The following is an 18,900-nucleotide window of genomic DNA, read 5'->3' as shown; positions in this document are numbered from 1 at the left end:
TCTCAATCACACCACCACACAGTACTGACCCACACATACAGTTCTTACACACACACTGGACTTTCTGGACTTTGGTTTTGCACAACACTGGTCACTATATTCTTCATTTCCGGTTAATACTTGTACAGCTGCTGTTATTGTGTATATATTTATTTATATTTAGATTTCTTCATACATTCTTATATAGTTCTATATTGTGTATTGTGTATTTTGTTGTACAGTTATTTTATTTTCAACTTTAATTTATATATTTATCTTTATCTTATTCTTCCCAGTTAAATTTACCCTTCATTCTAATTTGTGTTGTACAGTTATTTCATTTTTAACCTTAATTTATATTTTATTCCTTCCTAGTTAAATTTACCCTTTTTAATTTTTCATATTTATTTCCTATCTTATTCATAGCCTTTTCCTTTTTTGTTTTCTTTAGGTCACGAGCAGTTGTCCAAGCATTTCACTACATATCGTACTGTGTATGACTGTGTACGTGACAAATAAAATTTGAATTTGATTTGAATTTGAGATCCGGTTGGGAGCCGAAAGAGCCGGCTCTTTTTAGTGAGTCGAGCCGGAAGGGTCGGTTCTCTAAAAGAGCCGGAAATCCCATCACTAATATTTACTAAACTTGTTTTTGTTTTATTTTTCTTCATAAAGCCACGTTTTTATATTCCTATTTTCTTCATATAAAATATAACAAAAATTAAATATTTTATTCTGTGTTTTTCTTTAATTGTTGCCTTGATACTGTATATTTAGTACATTTCGATTAGACTTTAACACAAACACAGGAAGTACGAGCCCGTTTCCACCGTTTGTCCCTCCTGGTGTTCCGTAGTGGCGGTTCATTGGCTGCGGGCGCCTCCAAAACAAACTCAGTTTCGACTTTTCGGTGATTAAAAACTCTTTCTGGGTAAGTATAGTTAATCTTAAGGACTCTGAGGGTCAGGCGAAAACATTCCCGGCAGTTTCCGCTCGCCTCGCGACTATTTGTTAACTTTAAAGCCGTCAAGCTGTTAGTCGGTTAGCATGAGCTACCTGTAGCTGCAGGTTCAAGTTAACGGAGCAAAGTCGATAAAATTTCTGTTTGATGGACCAAAAACAGCCTGCGAGCCGTTAAAAGTCCTCACAGGCGTCAGACTCAGCTTTACGTGTCCGTCTGCCTGCAGTTAACTGTGTAGAAAAACTACAACAGAGACCAAAAAACTACGAACATCCGATAGAAGGTTCCACAGAAATACTTCAGCACTGTGTACTTTTACTGCCTGATACTTGGAGTTACTGCACCAGCTTTTCAACTCTACCTTCCTATAAGACTTTTTAAAACCAGGTTTCAGAGCGCTGAACAGTAAAGGAAATAAACACAATCGAAAATAAATTAAATAGAATCTAGTTTTGAATTCAGTGGGAAAAGTAGACATGCACATTTTTGGCTTTGTCGGTTTCTAAAAGCCAAAAAGTAAAATGTAAATCCGATCCATCTTCCTGTGTTTATGTCGCAGGTTTTTCCTTTCCCTTCTATAGTCATGTAGTTCTGATCATTGTTTAATGGAAAACTTTACAATTATGTTGTTTGTGCAAGTTTGACAAAACCAATGATGAGCTGTAAAACTAACAGTGACGGCCTGCGACGATACAACTCTCTGTGCATGTGTTTATTTTCTCCAGCTGTTACCATGGAGGAGGTGACACGGCTGGTGTCGACCGGAGACTGCGTGAAGATCTGGGATGCGGTTTCCATGGCGCCAGTGGAGCAGTTTAACCCACACAGCACAAGCCACCCTGTTGCTCAGGCCTGCTGGAGCTCCAACAGTATCCTGCTGTCACTAAGTCACCACAGCCGGGATATGAAAGATGGAAATCTGCTGTCTTTGTCATGTCCAGCAGGGGGCGACTCCTCTGTCTGATTGTATACACATCTTTGGTCACCCTGAGCTCAGTAAGCACTTCCTGATGAGTTTATGATCTCAGTTGGCGGTTTAATTTCAAGGGGCAGCCAATCACAATAAAATGTCTTAAAGGGGGAGGAGCTAAAGCAGCTTCTTTCAGACAGGTCATGAACAATATGAGACAAAGAAAGCTTATTTTAAACTATGAATCATGCAGAGCTGCCCTGTCAGAGTGAGCAGCATAAATCACCTTTAGATCTGTGAATCAGCCTTGACCAGTTCTCTCAGACCAGTACCTGGTCAGCGCCAGCAGCAGTGGGGACAAGCTGGTCGTTTCCAGCCTCAAGTCGACTCCTGTGCCGGTGGTGGAGCTGGCCGACGGGGTGAGTCTCAGCTCTTTAAAGACTGCAGAGGGGTAAAAGAAGAATAAAGCCTAAGACGTTATTGTTTGTCTCTGGGTCCAAATTCTCCTTCAGTTCCCAAAACACTGAGCTTTAGAAATATGATACCAGCTGTTCTCCCAGGTGTTTTAGTGAAGTTTAGGTTTCAGGGAAAAGAGGGAAACTAAAGATTTTAGTTACGCTGTGTAGTTTTAGAAAGCCGAGTCAGTCTGGTAAGTATCTCACTGAGAGCTCTTCGGCCTCTGTGAAGTGTAACGGTGCTGGTTTGTACCCGTGTTCAGAAAAAGCAGACCCGGGTGTGTCTCAGCTCCTCGTCTCAGTTTCTGGTCAGCGGAGGTCTCGATCACTGCGTGCACATCTGGGACCTGAAGACCAAGAGACTGCACCGCTCCCTCAAGGTAGGACCTCACGCCACCTCCGGGTTCCTTTACCTCTGAGCGGGATAAACATGGCCTCCTTTTCTCTCAGGACCATAAGGAGGAGGTGACTTGCGTGTCCTTTAATGCCAACGACAGCTACGTCGCCTCCGGCTCCACCAGCGGCGACCTAGTCCTCCATAGTCTGACCACCAACCTATCCAGCAGGCCGTTCGGCCACGGCAGCAACCAGGTCAGACCTCCACTTTCATATCGTTTTTCTTTTAAAGATTTTCTTTGAAGCTGCTCATGTGCAGCCGCTCAGGTGAGCTGTGAGTTGGTGATATGACTGTAGTGAGGGAGCAGCCAAAAGGTGGAGGTGTGCTTTCAGTTTATTTACCTCACCTCATCACGTTATATAAAGTCTTTAATAAAAGAACTCTGCAGGCTCAGAGTTAACCGGAGAGTGGAGGAGGGGCTCCGTTTTTATGCTTCACTCTGTTCAGTCTGTGTATGTAAAGACTGTAACTAAAAGACAGCAGAGGAATGTTTGGTATTACTGCTTGATAATCTGTTGATCTCCAGCCCATCCACGACCTGAGGTTGTCCACGGTGAAGCGCTCCCTGCTGGGCAGCGTGTCTGACAGCGGAACGGTGGTGCTGTGGGACTCCAACACCCAGAAGGAGCTGCACGTGTTTGACGGCGCCCACAAGGCCCCAGGCTCCGGCCTGGCCTTCTCACCCACCAGCGACCTGCTGGTCGTCAGCGTCGGCCTGGACAAGAAGATCGTCTGCTACGACACCGCCAGCAAGATGTGAGTCCGATCGCTCTGTTCTGCACGTCCCTGCTCGGTCACAAGGCTGTCACGCCCTCTGTGGAGCTCCTGTTCCATAGAGGGCGCTCTCGAGCTCATTGAGAATGAGCCGGGCTCTGAGGAGGTGTAGTTTTTCACCTGTCTTCCTTTCAGGAGACTGCAGAAGACTTCTAGACTTTAAAATGAGTCTCATCGTGTTTTATCCTATGTTAATATAAAACTTTCTGTCCAGCAGTCCAGAACCAAAGCAAAGCATCAATAAGAAGGCAGCATGAGCTGAAGCCCACTCTTTGTCTGTGGATAAAATCTGTTCCACTTTGTGTTTAACGGCGTGTTCGTCTGCATCTCCAGCGTCCTGAGGTCCATCCGCGTGGACAGTCCTCTGACAGCTGTGGACTTCACTCTGGACGGTACTGGGCTGGTGGTCGGGTCCACTCACGGGAAGATCTACCAGTACGACCTGAGAAACTCCAGTTCCCCCACCAGGATCACAGTGGCCCATAAAACCTCAGTGACCTGCCTGCGCTTCCAGAGCAACGCCAGCAAACACAAGGTACTATCCTCGGGACTCTCAGACGGAAGATGGGAATAATATCAATTTTTCCTTCAGTGTGTCCAAACCTGCAGGGTTATTTTCTCTCTTTCTTGTCTCAGTCCAGTAAAATTGGCTCCTCAAAAACTTCCAGCTCTAAGAGATCCTCCACCAAGCTCCCCAGCAGCCAACCAGATCCCACCGCCAGCACAGGCCCTGCCCCCAACAGACAGGTGACAAACACAGGTGGGTTTCACGCTGTAGGTCACTGTGAACGCGAGTGTGCGCGTTTTGTTTTTCCCACACAGATAAATAAGGCAACTGTGAGCTTGAAGCTCCTGTGGCAGTGTGGCCAATCACGGTTGTCCTGTCTGATGATGATAAAGCCATAATTACAGCACGTGTTCAGCAGGAGGCGCTGCTGTGGACGGGATGTGTCGGGAAGCTGAAGGCCAGCAGGGGGCGGAGCAGTTCAGTAGCGTGGGACGAAACAGTCTGGACATCTTCTCTCCCGCTCGCGAAGGTCAGAGGCAGCCTGTGATTGGCTGAAATCTGATGCTGCATTCACTAACGTTGCCTTGTTTTTGTAAATCGCAGCGTTCTCTGTAGTCAAAGGAGCTTTCAAAGAAAAGCGTCTGGACTTCTTTAAGCTGCTTGAAGACGTTTCAGCTCTCATCTGAGAAACGTCTTCAAGCAGCTTAAAGAAGTCCAGACGCTTTTCTTTGCAAGCTCCTTTGACTGCGATGACCTGGATGACTGAGAACCTTCACAGCCGTTCTCTGTTATCACCTCTAACTGAATCCATTTCAGTCGTGCTTCTCCTTCTTCTTCCAGACCCGCTCACCCACGGGACCACCGCGAACACCCCATTTGGACGAGGACAGGGTACGAGAGGTGGTCACCAGATGCATTTGAAGCGACGCTGCCGTCGGACCAATCCTGACGCTGTGTTTCTTTTTCCTTAGTTACCACTTCGGAGGTGATGTCTAGAGATGGGGAGGGTCAGCAGCTAACAGGCCGGGCCAGCCTGGACATCTTCTCTCCAGTCAGAGAAGGTCAGAGTTCAAGTTCAACGCCCATTTAAAATGCCTAAAGGTCCAGGTGAGGTCACCTGGAGGTTAAAGAATGTCTGCACTGTGCTTCAGACTCTCACGCAGGTCCCAGCTCTCACAGGAAGACGCCACTGGGAACGCCGCTCGCAGCCTCGGCGGGGAGGTGCTACAGCCCGCTGTCAGTCTTCCAGACCCCTCCGGCTATCAAAGAGGAGGAGCCAAACACCGCTGTAGCTGGAGAACTGTGTGATGCCAGAAAGGTGATGACCTTTAACCTTTAACCTCTACACCTGTGACAACGCAGGTCCACCTAACTGAACTTTGATCTGTCTCAGTCTGACAAAGTCAGCTGTTCCAGTCTGGAGACACAGAGTCAGTCCACGCCCCCTATGTCACAGTCAGCCAATCACAGTCAGCTGGCCCCGCCCTTCTTCACGCCAGAGCCCAGCCTCCGGAGAGCCAATGGCATTCAGGCTCACCTGAGCTACGACTCACCTGTCCACGGAGCTCCACCCACCACATCTGCAGCAGCAGGTAGAGTCGGGCAGCAGCAGTTCTGAGGGTTCAATTCCCACTAAGGTCCGATATCACCGTGGTTAGTTCACTGTTTGTGGGACTCTGTAGGAATAGGCTTGTGAATTGGACGCTGAGTTCAGGGTCAGCTGCTTGTGTGGGAGATTCCGATGTTTCCTCTGCCTTCAGGTCCGGCTCTGTCGGCTGCCGTTTCCTCGTCTCTTTCTCAGAACATCGCCGACGTGGTTGGACAGGCCGGAGCTGCTCCCCTCACCTCCCTGCAGATCCACTTCATCCAGAACATGATCCACGAAACTCTGGAGGAGTTCAGGTCAGTCTGACCTCTGACCTCTCTTCAGAGAAAAATCAGCTAGCCCTTTTGTGGGGACTATTTTCAGAGGCGGGTTGATTTGGTGTTTTTGAGCTTTTATGGCAGCGGGACATGAACAAGCTTCTCCTCCTCAGGAACGCCTGTCACAAAGACATCATCAACCTCCAGGTGGAGATGATCCGACAGTTTTACATCCAGTTGGTACGACAGATTCGTCCGAGCTTTCCTCTGATGGTCAGATGTGACTTTCTGGTTTTTTATGATTCTGTGTTTGTGTTTCAGACTGAGATCCACAGTCTGATAGAGAAATACTCCGTCAACGAGTCTCTGGTGGAGGAGATCGAGAGGCTGAGGGAGGAGAACCGCCGGCTCAGGGCCAACTACTGACCGTCTGGAGCCTCGTTCTGGCTGCCTCCTCCCATCCTGATGTCAGATGGTCCAACATGAACGTGTGTGTGTGTGTGTGTGTGTGTGTGTGTGTGTGTGTGTGTGTGTGTGTGTGTGTGTGTGTGTGTGTGTGTGTGTGTGTGTGTGTGTGAACACTTATGTACCCTGTTTTGTTGTAATTTAATGAATTTTGATGTCAAAGCCTGGAAGAGTTTGAAAGGCGGTCGGTTCACATGTGCCTGCATCATGTTTTAGTAAGAAGCTTTTGTCTGAAGAAGAATAAAAAGAAAAAGTTTACAGCCAATAAAAAAATTACGTGTGTGTGTTTTCATGTACATCAACCCGAATCTTTCTAAAACCTTTGGTGTGTTTATCACAGTTTTAATGATCAGTAAGTAACACGGTGTGAGGCAGTATTTACGGTGATATGCGGTCGTAGTTTGTAGTGAAATGTGTGTTTGTTCTTTGGCTTTTCGCGGGCCGGCGGTTTGAGCGTGTCGGGGTGGGGTTACTCTCTGCGCGCTCACACTCTTTGGTTGTTTACCTGCTAGCCTGTGAGCGCGCAGCACGCTCACTAAGTTCAGACTTTTAGGTTTTCGTGCTCCGCGGCGATGAACCCGGAGCTCAGCGGGTTGTTTTAGACCAACAGCAGCGGGGGAAACAGATTCACCGCGGGAACTTTAACCCTGCGTGACCTTTGACCCGCTCAGGCTCGGTTAGTTTATTGTCGGGTTTTTCTCTTTCAGCCGCTCAGAGCAAAGTTGGCTTCCTGCTAGCGCTGCTCACCTGACGTGAATCACCTGAAGGTGACGTTTCATTTGATCCACTTCACGCAGGAATTCAAACCCTGCAGCAAAACTGAGACCAACGAGCCTCAAACGTTCCTGTAAGTGTTTATAGTATTTATGACGTCACGAGCTGAGCGTTAAACGTGTTTTCAGTCTAATCTAACGCGCACCTGGCAGACAGGTGTGCGTTACATGTACTGCGATACTGCGTGTACTTTCTAACGTTATAGACCTGCAGGCAGAGACACGCGGAAACACAGTGTTACCTGCAGCAGGTGCCGGCGGTCACGCCCACTACAGATCACGTGCTGGTGTGCCAATTTTTTGCACACCTGGATGAGCCGCTGTGGGTTATGTGCTAACCGCGAAGTGAACCGGGTCGCTCTCCACCAGACTCCATTCACAAAAGCTGGATTTTTACGTCACAGAAGGGCGGAGCTTTGCGTCTGCAGCGGCCTCGACTGGTCCGTTAGTTTGTGTTACGGAGCGACTCTGATGTTTTAGTGAGTTAGTTCGGATCACAAGAAAACACTGAAACAGTAAAATCACGCAAAGTTGAATAGAAACTTCTTTTTTCTGTCAGGTGAAAATCTGCATTTTTGTGAGTGGACTCTGGTGTAAGATCGGTTTCTTTGTTGGCCTCCCAAAAGCCATAAACGTCATGGGAACAATAGGTTAGCAGGTACCTTCAAGATGTACTTTATTGTTATTATTAACATTTAATTATTAAACAGCTTTATTGTTGTTTATTTTTAAAGTGTTGCTGTTACACTGGCGCCTGTAGTGCTTCGGCTGTCACAGATAAATGACAGTCGGCCATCCGATCCGGAGCCGATGGCTTCAGATCTGACTGCGTCATTCAGCCTTAACGCTGTTTGTGATTCCTGTGAAGCGACTGATCTGGTTCGATGGTTCTCTTGTTGATTCGTCAGCAGAGCTGCAGTTTTCTTTGTGTTGCACATGGAATTGAATCCTCAGCAGTTACTGAGCGTGAGCAGCAGGTTAAACCTCTTTAATCTGAACTTTGCGTTTATTCTGCCTTTCTCAGCTCGGACTGTCCTCCAGGAAGATGGCCAACCCACTCAGGTCTGAAGTGTTTCGACTGTACAAGAACGTGAGTGTTGGGGAAATTCATTTTTAAAGAACTCGATGACCAAAGTTCCCTCTAATGTTTCACGTGTCTGAGCGAACACACAAACTCCCTGAGCGTCCCGTGGACCACTGTGAGCAGCAGCAGACGTGTGCACTGTGGTCACGCCAGCATCCAAGTTACATGTTTACTAAAGTAATCAAATTACAGCATTTACATTTATGTTAGACGACTTTTAATTAACTGCTTTAACCCACTGACAATGAAAACTTAAACAATCTTGTTCATGTGCAGCATGTTAACACTATTGGAAGCAAAAATAACCTGAACTCCAATTTTGAAAACAACTTTATTTTTATTATTTTTTGCTCTGACTGTATTGTGAGTCTGTGGTCTGGGAGAGAGTCTGTAACTCTGTCTGCAAATACAGTAAATAATGACCAATGTTGGGTAATTAATTATTTAGTTACTTCTTCAAAAAAGTAACTGAGTTATGGAAACAAAGTTTTGCAGCTGTTTACCTAAAAATGCAGACAAGGTGTTTTTAAATAAACATTTCAAACTATTTACAGAACAATCAGCTGTTCTGCATCAAATCTGATGCCACACAAATTATTTGTGCCGCTCCAAAAAATAATTTCTGTCCACTATGAGATGAAGGAGAACAACAGCCTGATACCTGCAGGCCTGACAGCAGCAGATGTGTCACTGCTGTAACATCTGTAACACTCAGCAGGCGCCTCATTGTTCTGACACACAACAACACTACTGACCACACTATACACTAACTACACACTAACTACACACTAACTACACAAGATTTGTGCTAAACGTCTCAAATCTCTCACATCTCAAACACGCTGTCACTCCTAAAACTTCCCCCGTCCTAAACAACTAAAGGCCATGTTGCCATATCATTCTTTGATTGGTCCACATGGTACATTTTTCCACCAATAGGAAAGGCTGGGAGTTTTGTTTTTGTTCACAGGCTTTTGAGCGTTTTCCTTATAAAACGCAGTTTTTACCGTTTCTTCCTGCAGTAAATATAAACAACGACAGTATTCAGGAAGGAAAACAAACATTGCAGATATTTTATCATAACTCTGGTTTTACGTGGTCGATCAACACAGTTTATAAACTGGTATAAAGTCCACACTTTGTCCATCAGTTGTTCCGTCTGTCCTGCTCACATCTCCAATGGTTGTACACGTTGTCATTAACGTGGCTTCACTCCACATCAGCTGCTTTGCTAAAACACCGGCACATAAGGACGCTGTCATAGCCTGTCAGCCACGTTGATCAGCTGCGTATATACGAATGTGAATCGCATCATTGGCTGGACTTTGGGATAAGGTGGCATCGTTCTGATCCCATACGGGAGCAGCCAGTCACTGACTCACACTGCAGAACAGGATTGTTAAAGTTTAATTTTAATTTCAGTGCAGGTCAGATTTTTTTTGTGCGCAACGCAGATTTTCTGTGCCAGCAGTGGGCAGCTTAGAGGGAGCATTGTCGGTGACACGTTGTCCTCCAGCGATTCTAGATTTTCTGTTTTCACAGCTGTAAACGTCAGAATCGGGAGTTTGGATGATGAGACTTCAGGCGGCGTCAGCAAAGACTCCATGATGATGTTGTTAACATTTATTGACAGTTCATTTACTTTTAAGATGATCCGTCGGTGCCACTGTGAGCCGTCGGAGGTGCGTAATGATGAGATGACCTCAAACAGATCTGAAGGCACAAAGCTGCCTCTCAAATCTCCCATCATGCAAAGCGGTGCTGAGCCCCACCAAAATGTTCAAGCTTCATGTTTATCTGTGAAGATGTCAGCAGTGTTTACAGAGGGCGCTGCAGCAAGTGTCGCCCCCTGCTGGGCATTAAAAGAATGCAACTGCGTGCACAACCTGTAGTGTCTGCACCAAAGCACTGAGGTCTTTATTCATCTGTCAGAATGACGCTGAAGTGGTGTTCTGATATATTTAAAGCTTATTTATCGGATCGGGCTGAGATTATCTGCTCAGAAACACTCTGACGACACTTCATCATGTTTAGGGTGAAAAAGTGGACGTTTCAGTGGCAGAGCCGTCGTTACGCCGCGAACAACATCAGCAGAGAAAACCAACAATCAAACTCACAGCCCACCATCACAATATTTTAATAACATTAAAGCCCAAAACCCAGAAATCTAACACGCCTCCCTCTGTAGCCCCGCCCCTTTAACGGGTTCTGAGTGAAACCAGCTGCACACGTGACATAAGATGTGCTGTGGCCTGAGATGGTCACCACATTTTTCTTTGGTGAAACTAACTCAGTGAGTTTAGACAAACAGGCAGCAGGCGGCGCTTTCTTATTTCATAAATGCAAAAAATAAGATGCCCGCACTCGTGATCCCTCATGGTGAAGGTTTAAAGACTTCCTGTCCACCTCACGCAGGAGCTCCGCCCTCCTGAGTGAATTAGAAAGTAAGGTGAGACACTGTAACAATCAGTGTTTTTAAAGATTTTATGCATGAGGAAGCGTGTAGGATGGAGATCAGCGGCGCCTTTATGACCGCAGAGCTATCTGCAGATAAACCTTTGACCCTCTTTAGGAAAACACTTTCTGTTATCAGCTTTAGACTAAGATAAGGTCTCTGCAGGGAGCGCCGCTGAAGGAATTACAAAGCAAGACTATGTGACAAGATTTCAGATTCACCTTTTGTAAAGTGAATCACTAAAAGCGCTCGTGGATCCTCGGAGCGTTCCCGCTGCTCGTCCTGATAAAACACATTGGCCTCTGGAGGTGTGTCAGTCTAGGATCATCGTCCAGAGTGATTTTAAGACCTGTGCTGATTTTGAGATCATGTGATCATCATGTGCCGTCATACATCGGCCGCCTTTTTGCCCTTTAGTAAAAATAAAGACATATCTTTGCTAACACATCCTCTTCCTCCTTGCAGCTCCTCTACCTCGGCAGGGAGTACCCCAAAGGTGGTGACTACTTCCGCGACCGTCTGAGAGCGGCGTTTGCCAGGAACAAGGCGGTGGAGGACCCCGAGCAAATAAAGGCCCTGATTGCTCGTGGCGAGTACGTGGCCCGGGAGCTGGAGGCGCTTTACTACCTGAGGAAGTACAGAGCGATGAAGAAGCGCTACTACGAGGACTAAACGGCGACCGAACGGTGACGACACGAACAGCTCTGAGGTTTACGGATCCAATCCTGAGGTCACATGACCACCGAGTGAAGCCTTTAAATTAAAGTATTCAAAACAAAAACAAGCGTGAGTCCTCCTTCCTTCCTTCCTTCCTTCCTTCCTGTCTGTCTGTTCCCATAGGAAACAGTAGAAGCAAGGTCAGAGGTCAGAGGTCGGGGGGGCGATGGTGTCTTTGTCGGCCAGGTTGACTCTGCAGATGGGACAGGTGGGGTTATCCTGGGGGGGAGGAGACAGAGTCAGGTGGCGTTCCAAGTTTATGTCATCTCCGTATAACCAAGCACGGCGTTACCTTCAGCCACTGGTCGATACAGTGAACGTGGTAGTCATGGAAACACGGCAGAATCCTCAGCTTCTCGCCGTCGCTGTAGTCGCAGACACAGATCTGACACCTGCCGGCCAATCAGCACAGAGACGTGTTAGCGTGCAGGTTTGGGGTTTGTTTGTTTTCAGCGTTACAAATGGCGAGCTCGGAGACTCACTGCGTGTTCCCGCCGCTGCCGCCGCATCCCTGGAACACCTTGGTGGGAAACCTCTGGATGTCCGTCGCGCTCAGCTGATTGGTCCTCACGGCGCCCTGACGCTCCTCGAGCTCCAGCAGAGACTGAAAGACGAGCAAAGGCGTCAACACTCTGACATCTGGGCCCTGATTGGTCCACGTTGAATACCTGCAGCGTCTAACTGTAAGAGCTTAACTGTAACACGAAGGAGGAACGTAAAGAAGAGATCACAAACCAAGTCTGAGATGAAACATTAAAGAAGAAGAAGAAAGATCCAAATTCAAAACAACTTTTTGGAAAAAAAGCTCCAAAGACAAATTCTGACGGGATTTTTGTCCCTGAGTGAACAAAGTCTGCAGAATGATCGAAACTCCTCCCCCTCCTCGAGACCCCTCCCCCTCCTCCAGACTCCTCACCTCGTAGTCGTTTCCTTCAGCGTCATCAGATGTGGCGTCCCTACTCCTGCCGTGACCAATCAGAACTGTGGAACGATCAGCAGAAGCAGACCGATTAAAGCTCTACAACAGTGTCATGCTGTCGTTTGATTGGTCAGGTTTCTACGCTGTCGTTTGATTGGTCGGTCAGGTTTGAGCAGCTTGTGTTTGTTCAGTTTTTATAGAGAGAAAAAAAATCTTTACTTTAACAGGAGCGAGTAGAAAAACTACAAATACTCCAAAGACCTGATTGGACTGAAGTACTGCATGTATTTATACCACATCTCTGTAGTACTTGGTTTCTGGTGCTTACCTTCTCCGGGAGCCACCTGAATCATCCAGCGGCGCTCTGTGGGACGACCCTGCAGAGAGAAGGTCACGGCTCGGTCAGCGAATCAAAGCAAAACGTCGCACGTTTCCTGAACGCAGCACCACTTTTGATAATATGAAAACCACGATCAGACTGTGATTGGCTGCCTCACCCTGTGGAGGCGATGAAGAAGACGCTGGTGGAGGTGGTGATAATGGAGGTGGTGACGGTGTCTGTTGTGCTCCACTCGGTCCAGCCGAGCCTGGAGGAACAAACAGAAACGTGAACACCTGTCCGCTCTGCCTCAGGTGAGGCGTTTGGTGCAAGTCTGCCTCCACCTGCAGGTGTTGGTGCAGCGCCTCGTGATCCTCCACCTGCTGTAAACCAGTGGCTCCCTCCTCTTCGTCGCTGACGGCGAGCTGCTCCACCACCGCGGCTGCAGAACAAAGCATCAGAAGAACGCTGAAGGTTCAGCAGGAGGCTGGAACCACCACCAGCCAATCATGTTTCAATAATACCGACGTTCCCCATCGTTCTCAAGGTCCGCCCCCCAACACTGACACGTACCGAGCACCGAGTCGTCCTCCGCCTGCAGCCTTCGGGCCAGAGCCTCGTCTTCCTCCACCTGCTGTGAAGGAACCGCATCCTCTTCCTCTTCCTCCTCCTCGCTGCTGGAGATCTGCTCCTCCACAGCTGCAGGAGAAACCACTCGTCACAGACTCCATCATCATATAGTAATAATAATAGTTCGGACTGTGGGAGAACCGGAGAACAGAACCAGAACCTTCTCACTGTGAGCACACCCTGCTGACCACCACACCACCGTGCCACAACATCACAGTAGTGATGAAGATGATGATGAATGAAGGATATAGATTTAAAAAGGCAAAACATTTAAAAAAATAAATACAAAATAAAACAAAATCATTCTTCCACAGTGGGAATCCCGCCATGTATGCAAAGCGTGGAAGTGGGAACAGCGACGTTTGCTCATCAAGCAGCTGCGAGTGAACGGCGAACAGCGATTACCGAGCAGCGCCTGAGAGCAGCGCCCGTTTCACTCACCGACTCACCACAGCCTAACGCAACGCTGACGTACCGATGTCTGAGCCGGCCTCCACCTGCAGCTCCTCGTCATCCTCCGCCTGCTGGAAACAAATGGCGTCCTCCTCGCTGATGGCGAGCTGCTCCACCGCAGCTGCAGAAGAAACGAAGGATCAGACAAGCCTCCACTGAGGGTGCAGCTGCTGAGGCAACAGCCCCCGTGCTGCGTTCAAAGACACCACGCTGACAAAATGTGACAGCAGGAGTGACATGCATGTTAACTGTTCTAATAATAACTAATGTGGAGGGTGGGCGTGTTCCTGCAGCCGTTTGAGTCATCAGCAACATGTATGAATGTTGGAAATTGGAAATTTTGGAGAAGCTGAAAGATAAAAGTGGAGCTTAGGAAGCATCGGGAACTTTAACGTTCCTGATGCTGAGAGAAGAGTAACTCCAGGATCGGTTCCGCTTTTTTTTGTCGCCAACAACCGTCAGAGACGCTGAAACTAAAGCAGCAGTGAAAGAAGGGTTCCAATATTCATATGTGTGTGTGTAACGCCAACACGTACCCATGTCCGAGTCGTCCTCCACCTGCAGCCGTCGGGCCAGCGCCTCGTCTTCCCTCAGCTGCTGCGAACGAGCTGCAGCCTCCTCCTCCTCGCTGATGGAGATCTGCTCCACCACAGCTGCAGGAGAAACCACTCGTCACAGAACCCATCCAGGCCAAAGAAGCTAGACCCAGAGACGCGTGCACCATCGAGTGATATTTAAAATGCAAAAAACTAAAAATAAAGAACCAATTAAAAATTATCTTTAATAAAATGCAAATCGACTCGTGACCACAGCCAATCACAGTCATTCCCTACAGGACAGCATGGACAGGGCCGTGTGAAGGAGGGGGGCTGAGGGTGCTGCAGTCTCCCCACTGCAAAAGGCAGACAAGCAGCGCCCCTGTGTGAGCTTCTCTGATTTATTCTTACTGCTGATTGGTTCCTGAAGGCGAGCCTTCAGAGAAGACGGAGCATGGTCGCCCGTCACCTCCGTCAGTTGTTTGTTTTTTTAAGTACAGGCTGAATTGGGAGGTACTGGCGGTCCTGTTTTTTGTTTTGTTCCTAGTCTAGATTATCAGGACCAGTTTAGGGGTGGAGCCTAGTTGGTCATGGTCGTCCTCCATCTGTTTTAGCCGGAGCGCTTGTCTCATCAGGAGCACGTCGCCAAATACAAAAAATGAACAAAGGTGTGAAAAGTCTTAGTTCGGTGTTTCATTTGACACGTGTGGCAGGAAGTTGTAATATATAACTGCTCACGCCGAGCATCACAGTCACATGACGTTCATAGCAGTTACAGAAGTTATTTAGCATTAGCATTTTCTTTGGTTCACTTACAAAAGCAGCAGACCGACAGCAGGTCTGCCCCCCCCGATAAGACCGACACATACCGATGTCCGAGTCGTCCTCTGCCTGCAGCCGGCGGGCCAGCAGCTTATCTTCCTCCATCTGCTGTAAACGAACCGCAGCCTGCTGCTCCTCAGTGATGGAGATCTGCTCCACCCCAGCTGCAGGAGAAGAGATGGAAAGATTTAAGAGTTCATCAGTTATTGAGTAGGAGTTTAAAACCCTGAAATATTCAAAGGGTAACTCGATGGGACTGAATGATCTCCTCATACCGACATCATGCCCGTCTAAGCTGGCAAATTCTATAGAATTACATAAAGTCCCCACCCCCACGACCAGAGAGGGGCAGTAACGCGTTACAAGAAACGCGATACTGTAACCCGATTACTTTTTTCAAGTAATGAGTAAAGTAAGGGATTACTATTGCAAAAACAGTAATTAGATTACCGTTACTTTCCCGTAGGAACGCTGCGTTACTGCGTTACTAAAACCGTGATTTTTTGCGAGAATGTCTCACGATAGTGACGTAAGCGAGTGCGACGTTCGTGACAACAGCTGTGTGCAGATCAACAATGGATCATATATGGAGTGCAGAGAGAGTATGAGCGTGCAGCGTTTAAAGCGTGGAAGTACTGACCTTACTTTGAGTTTGATTCCATACAAAGTGACAAAAACATTAGTGTCCGCTGTGCGTGGGAAGAAAACTTCTTTTTACAGCGAAAAAACCCCTAAACTTCCAACAAGCACCGAGTAGCTACGACGTAATGGGAAACTCACAGAGAAACTGGATTCTTCCACTGACCGCGGCACACCTGCACCAGGGTAAACCTCCGCCTACCCCACTCCTGCTTTACAGGTGAAAATAGAGCAACAGGACCGCTGAGTCTTTGACTTTATTTATTTTCTGCTGTGTTTTACTTGCATCTATTTGAAAGACTGAGTGTAAACACAAAAAATATTTTATTTTATGAGCTGGAATGTGCAGAAAATAGGTTTAAATATTAAACCAGGGGTGCTCACACTTTTTCCGCATGTGAGCTACTTATAAAATGACCAAGTCAAAATGATCTACCCACTACAAAAATCCAAAACATATACTTATTTATAAATATATTGAGGATTCTTTATATCTACAATGTATATACATGCATAACCGCAATATCCAATATTTCACAACACAATTAACTATGTAAATTTTTTGTCATTACCTGAGTTTACTCTGATGACTTGCACTGAATTGAATCAGCCAGGGATGCATAGTCCGGACAGTAGCTGCTGACGGCCAGGTTTAAGAGAAAAAACCGAGAGCTAAAAATTGGAGTTAACTCGCTGACTAGCTTGTCAGTTTTACTACACTTCGCGCCGCTGTTTGCGCATGCGCAGCGACCTAAGCGTCAGAAAAAATCTGCTGTCATCTGACTGGCTTCCCTGTATCAATCAAGTGACGGGATGGATGATAGGCTGGCATCTATTTTTTTAATGCCATGCGATCTACCAATACTACCTTTGCGATCGACTGGTCGATCGCGATCGACGTATTGAGCACCCCTGTATTAAACTAATTTCTTCCAGTCAGAGAATGTTGCAGATAATTTAATGTTTGCTTGATGCATAAAGTTAAAAGATTAAAACTAATAAAACAAGTTTTAAAAAGAGACTTTTCCATCTGATTACATTTTGTATGATGATTATGTAGAAAAAGTAGAATTGGGCTGAAAGATCTATCGCTTTATCACCTCTTCAGGTTGTAAATCGTGTTTTTAAAATGTAACTAAGTAACTAATTACTTTTGAAAATAAGTAATCAGTAAAGTAACGGGATTACTTTTTTGGGGAAGTAATCAGTAATTAGTTACTGATTACTTTTTTCAAGTAACTTGACCAACACTGGCCATGACATTTACCAAATTCTGAGTCGGCTTCTAGCTGCAGGCGTCGGGCCAGCGCCTCGTCTTCCTCCACCTGCTGCGACCTCCTCATCGTCACTGATGATGATGATTAACTGCTCCAGTACAGCTGCAGGAGAAACGACTCATCAGAAAACCGTCACTGATTACAAATGCAGGTTTTTAACACCATGGATCTGTGCAAAGAGCCCAGTGATAAAAACAGCAGATTCTCCCTCACCTGGAAATCTGCACCAAAGAAGAAGAAGGATGAGGGGGGGGGGGCTCCTGATAATGAACACAACTACAGGCTTGAAGGTCCTAAAAGATATAACAGGAATTATAACAACATGTAATTTATGACCCAGTTACAACTACAATAATGCAGTTAATCAGCGAACCAATAAGACAATTGAAAATAAAGTGTCGGAAATGTAACATCTGCCTCAGTAAAACTGAAATACTTGGATTCAGTACAATAACGTGCACTTCAGTGAAGAACTTGGGTAAATGTTCCTGGTGGTTGGTGATCAGGGAGGGTGCCACCCCATGCACTCCTGTCCCCGGACACGCCCCTGGACTGACGGTGTTTGGATGTTCCGGTGGCGCAGGGGTGTGTCTATCGGCACATCTGCCCCAAACCGAGCGTCTCTCAGAGACGTGTAACTGCAGGATGAAGCTCAGATCAGGAGGAAACACTGCGCCTAAGTGTCAGAGGGGATATTTCCGGGTGGTTTGGGGGAGTTTCCTGTAAAGTCTGACTCTGTGGGTCCGAATCCTTTCTCAGCCAGCCACACTTTCCTCTCTGATTTCTGATTTCTAGCGCTTTCACAAAAAGCTGAAGGGGGAAAGGATCCGGATGATCCGGCTGTCACGGCCGAGGAAGCGAAAGTAAAAGTTTGTGATTTAAGCTGATTCATGACGCAGGGGTGAAATCATGAGAATGAAAGCTGCTAGTTTAAACTATAGTTACTATAATAACCATAATACGAACAACAGAGGAGAGCACAGAGCACCTACCTTGACTGGAGGTCTGCATTTGATACTAGAGGCACACGCTGGGTGGAAGGGAAGCTCTCCAACCTTTATACATATACGTGACGTGTAACAAGCCCCGCCCACTCTAATTAGATCTGAGCGGCTCTGACGTTTAATGAGAGAATAGAGTTCATTTCACCAACACAATTAAAACTCGTTCATATTTCTGCTTCACCTGAACTCACCATCACTGATGTCCACTCACCTGCTGAGACTGTGGGAACTGACAGAAGTTAAAGGATACCCTATGTATCTGTGTTTGAGGTCGAGAATGGCCGAGGCTGGATTTGTTGCGTCTACTGTAACCGTAACAGTTGGATAATAAAGTTTCACATGGATTTTTTATTATCAGCTCCACACTGATCCACACTAACCCACCGAGAAGCCAAAGTCACAGAAAAACACAAATCCACAGCAGAAAAGGAGACAGCGGCTCGTTTCCTGTGAGGTCAAATTCATGTTTTTGGTCTGGTGGAGAGTAAAGGCGTCACGATTCACAACTTTGAGCCTCCTGATTCTTCCTGTTAAAAAGGAGTTTTTCGTTCCCACAGTCCCCAAAGTGGTCACAGGGGGTCATCTGATTGTTGGGGTGCATAATTTTAGGGTCTTTACCATAAAACATAAAGCACCATGAGGCACTGTGGTCATGATTTGGTGCCTTGTAAATAAAATAGAACTGAATTAAATATATGATCTAAATAACAGTTTGTATTATTTTGAACATTTAGAGGAACAGACACATCAACACAAAGCAGACTAAATAAAACAGTTTGATGCTGTTGCTGCAACAGGTCGCAGCTTTTCTGATTTTTGTTCAGAGGAGAAATTAAAATATTTTACAGAAAATATTAATATTTTACGAAAAGTCAAAATTATGTCAAACAAACTATCTAAGGCTTAAAAAAATAAAACAAACAACATTAAGACATAAGAAGATGAAATATTAAGAAGCAC

The 18,900-nt window shown here is 46.5% G+C and overlaps 3 protein-coding genes across 7 annotated transcripts; 2 read left to right on the top strand and 1 right to left on the bottom strand.

The window, feature by feature from the left end:
* The first annotated feature begins 758 nt into the window (after positions 1 to 758).
* nedd1 (NEDD1 gamma-tubulin ring complex targeting factor) lies at positions 759 to 6,608 on the top strand. Of its 2 annotated transcripts, none has more exons than XM_085280983.1 (16): positions 759 to 910; positions 1,666 to 1,809; positions 2,175 to 2,269; positions 2,569 to 2,685; positions 2,756 to 2,896; positions 3,229 to 3,458; positions 3,810 to 4,011; positions 4,113 to 4,236; positions 4,403 to 4,513; positions 4,825 to 4,875; positions 4,956 to 5,045; positions 5,136 to 5,302; positions 5,378 to 5,576; positions 5,745 to 5,886; positions 6,021 to 6,087; positions 6,169 to 6,608. In XM_085280983.1, exons 2-16 carry the CDS (start codon positions 1,674 to 1,676, stop codon positions 6,271 to 6,273), a joined length of 1,977 nt encoding a protein of 658 aa, XP_085137109.1. In that variant the 5' UTR covers positions 759 to 910; positions 1,666 to 1,673; the 3' UTR covers positions 6,274 to 6,608. The 2 variants fall into 2 exon arrangements, with proteins under 2 accessions (XP_085137109.1, XP_085137108.1); XM_085280982.1 differs by having other exon boundaries at positions 4,400 to 4,513.
* Positions 6,609 to 6,802: 194 nt separating this feature from the next.
* lyrm5b (LYR motif containing 5b) lies at positions 6,803 to 11,408 on the top strand. 3 transcript variants are annotated; one of them, XM_085280990.1, is made up of 3 exons: positions 6,803 to 6,988; positions 8,110 to 8,175; positions 11,090 to 11,408. In XM_085280990.1, exons 2-3 carry the CDS (start codon positions 8,131 to 8,133, stop codon positions 11,294 to 11,296), a joined length of 252 nt encoding a protein of 83 aa, XP_085137116.1. In that variant the 5' UTR covers positions 6,803 to 6,988; positions 8,110 to 8,130; the 3' UTR covers positions 11,297 to 11,408. The 3 variants fall into 3 exon arrangements, with proteins under 3 accessions (XP_085137116.1, XP_085137115.1, XP_085137117.1); XM_085280989.1 differs by having other exon boundaries at positions 6,804 to 7,159; XM_085280991.1 differs by lacking the exon at positions 6,803 to 6,988 and adding an exon at positions 7,462 to 7,743.
* Positions 11,402 to 18,012, bottom strand: LOC146571689 (uncharacterized). Of its 2 annotated transcripts, XM_085280985.1 has the most exons (14): positions 17,929 to 18,012; positions 17,150 to 17,229; positions 16,927 to 17,038; positions 15,068 to 15,184; positions 14,199 to 14,315; positions 13,685 to 13,783; positions 13,153 to 13,278; positions 12,924 to 13,021; positions 12,758 to 12,847; positions 12,589 to 12,637; positions 12,258 to 12,322; positions 11,824 to 11,945; positions 11,634 to 11,733; positions 11,402 to 11,560 (listed from the first exon to the last, which is right to left on the bottom strand). In XM_085280985.1, exons 3-14 carry the CDS (start codon positions 17,000 to 17,002, stop codon positions 11,483 to 11,485), a joined length of 1,137 nt encoding a protein of 378 aa, XP_085137111.1. In that variant the 5' UTR covers positions 17,003 to 17,038; positions 17,150 to 17,229; positions 17,929 to 18,012; the 3' UTR covers positions 11,402 to 11,482. The 2 variants fall into 2 exon arrangements, with proteins under 2 accessions (XP_085137111.1, XP_085137112.1); XM_085280986.1 differs by lacking the exons at positions 16,927 to 17,038; positions 17,150 to 17,229; positions 17,929 to 18,012 and adding an exon at positions 15,471 to 15,692.
* Positions 18,013 to 18,900: the final 888 nt, after the last annotated feature.

The sequence above is a fragment of the Mchenga conophoros genome, linkage group LG7 (assembly GCF_057382185.1).
Source record: "Mchenga conophoros isolate Kocher_MC1m ecotype Shallow Benthic linkage group LG7, M_conophoros_male_GT1.1, whole genome shotgun sequence".
Classification (NCBI taxonomy): Eukaryota; Metazoa; Chordata; class Actinopteri; order Cichliformes; family Cichlidae; genus Mchenga; species Mchenga conophoros.
This window is presented reverse-complemented; position numbering and strand designations above follow the sequence as displayed.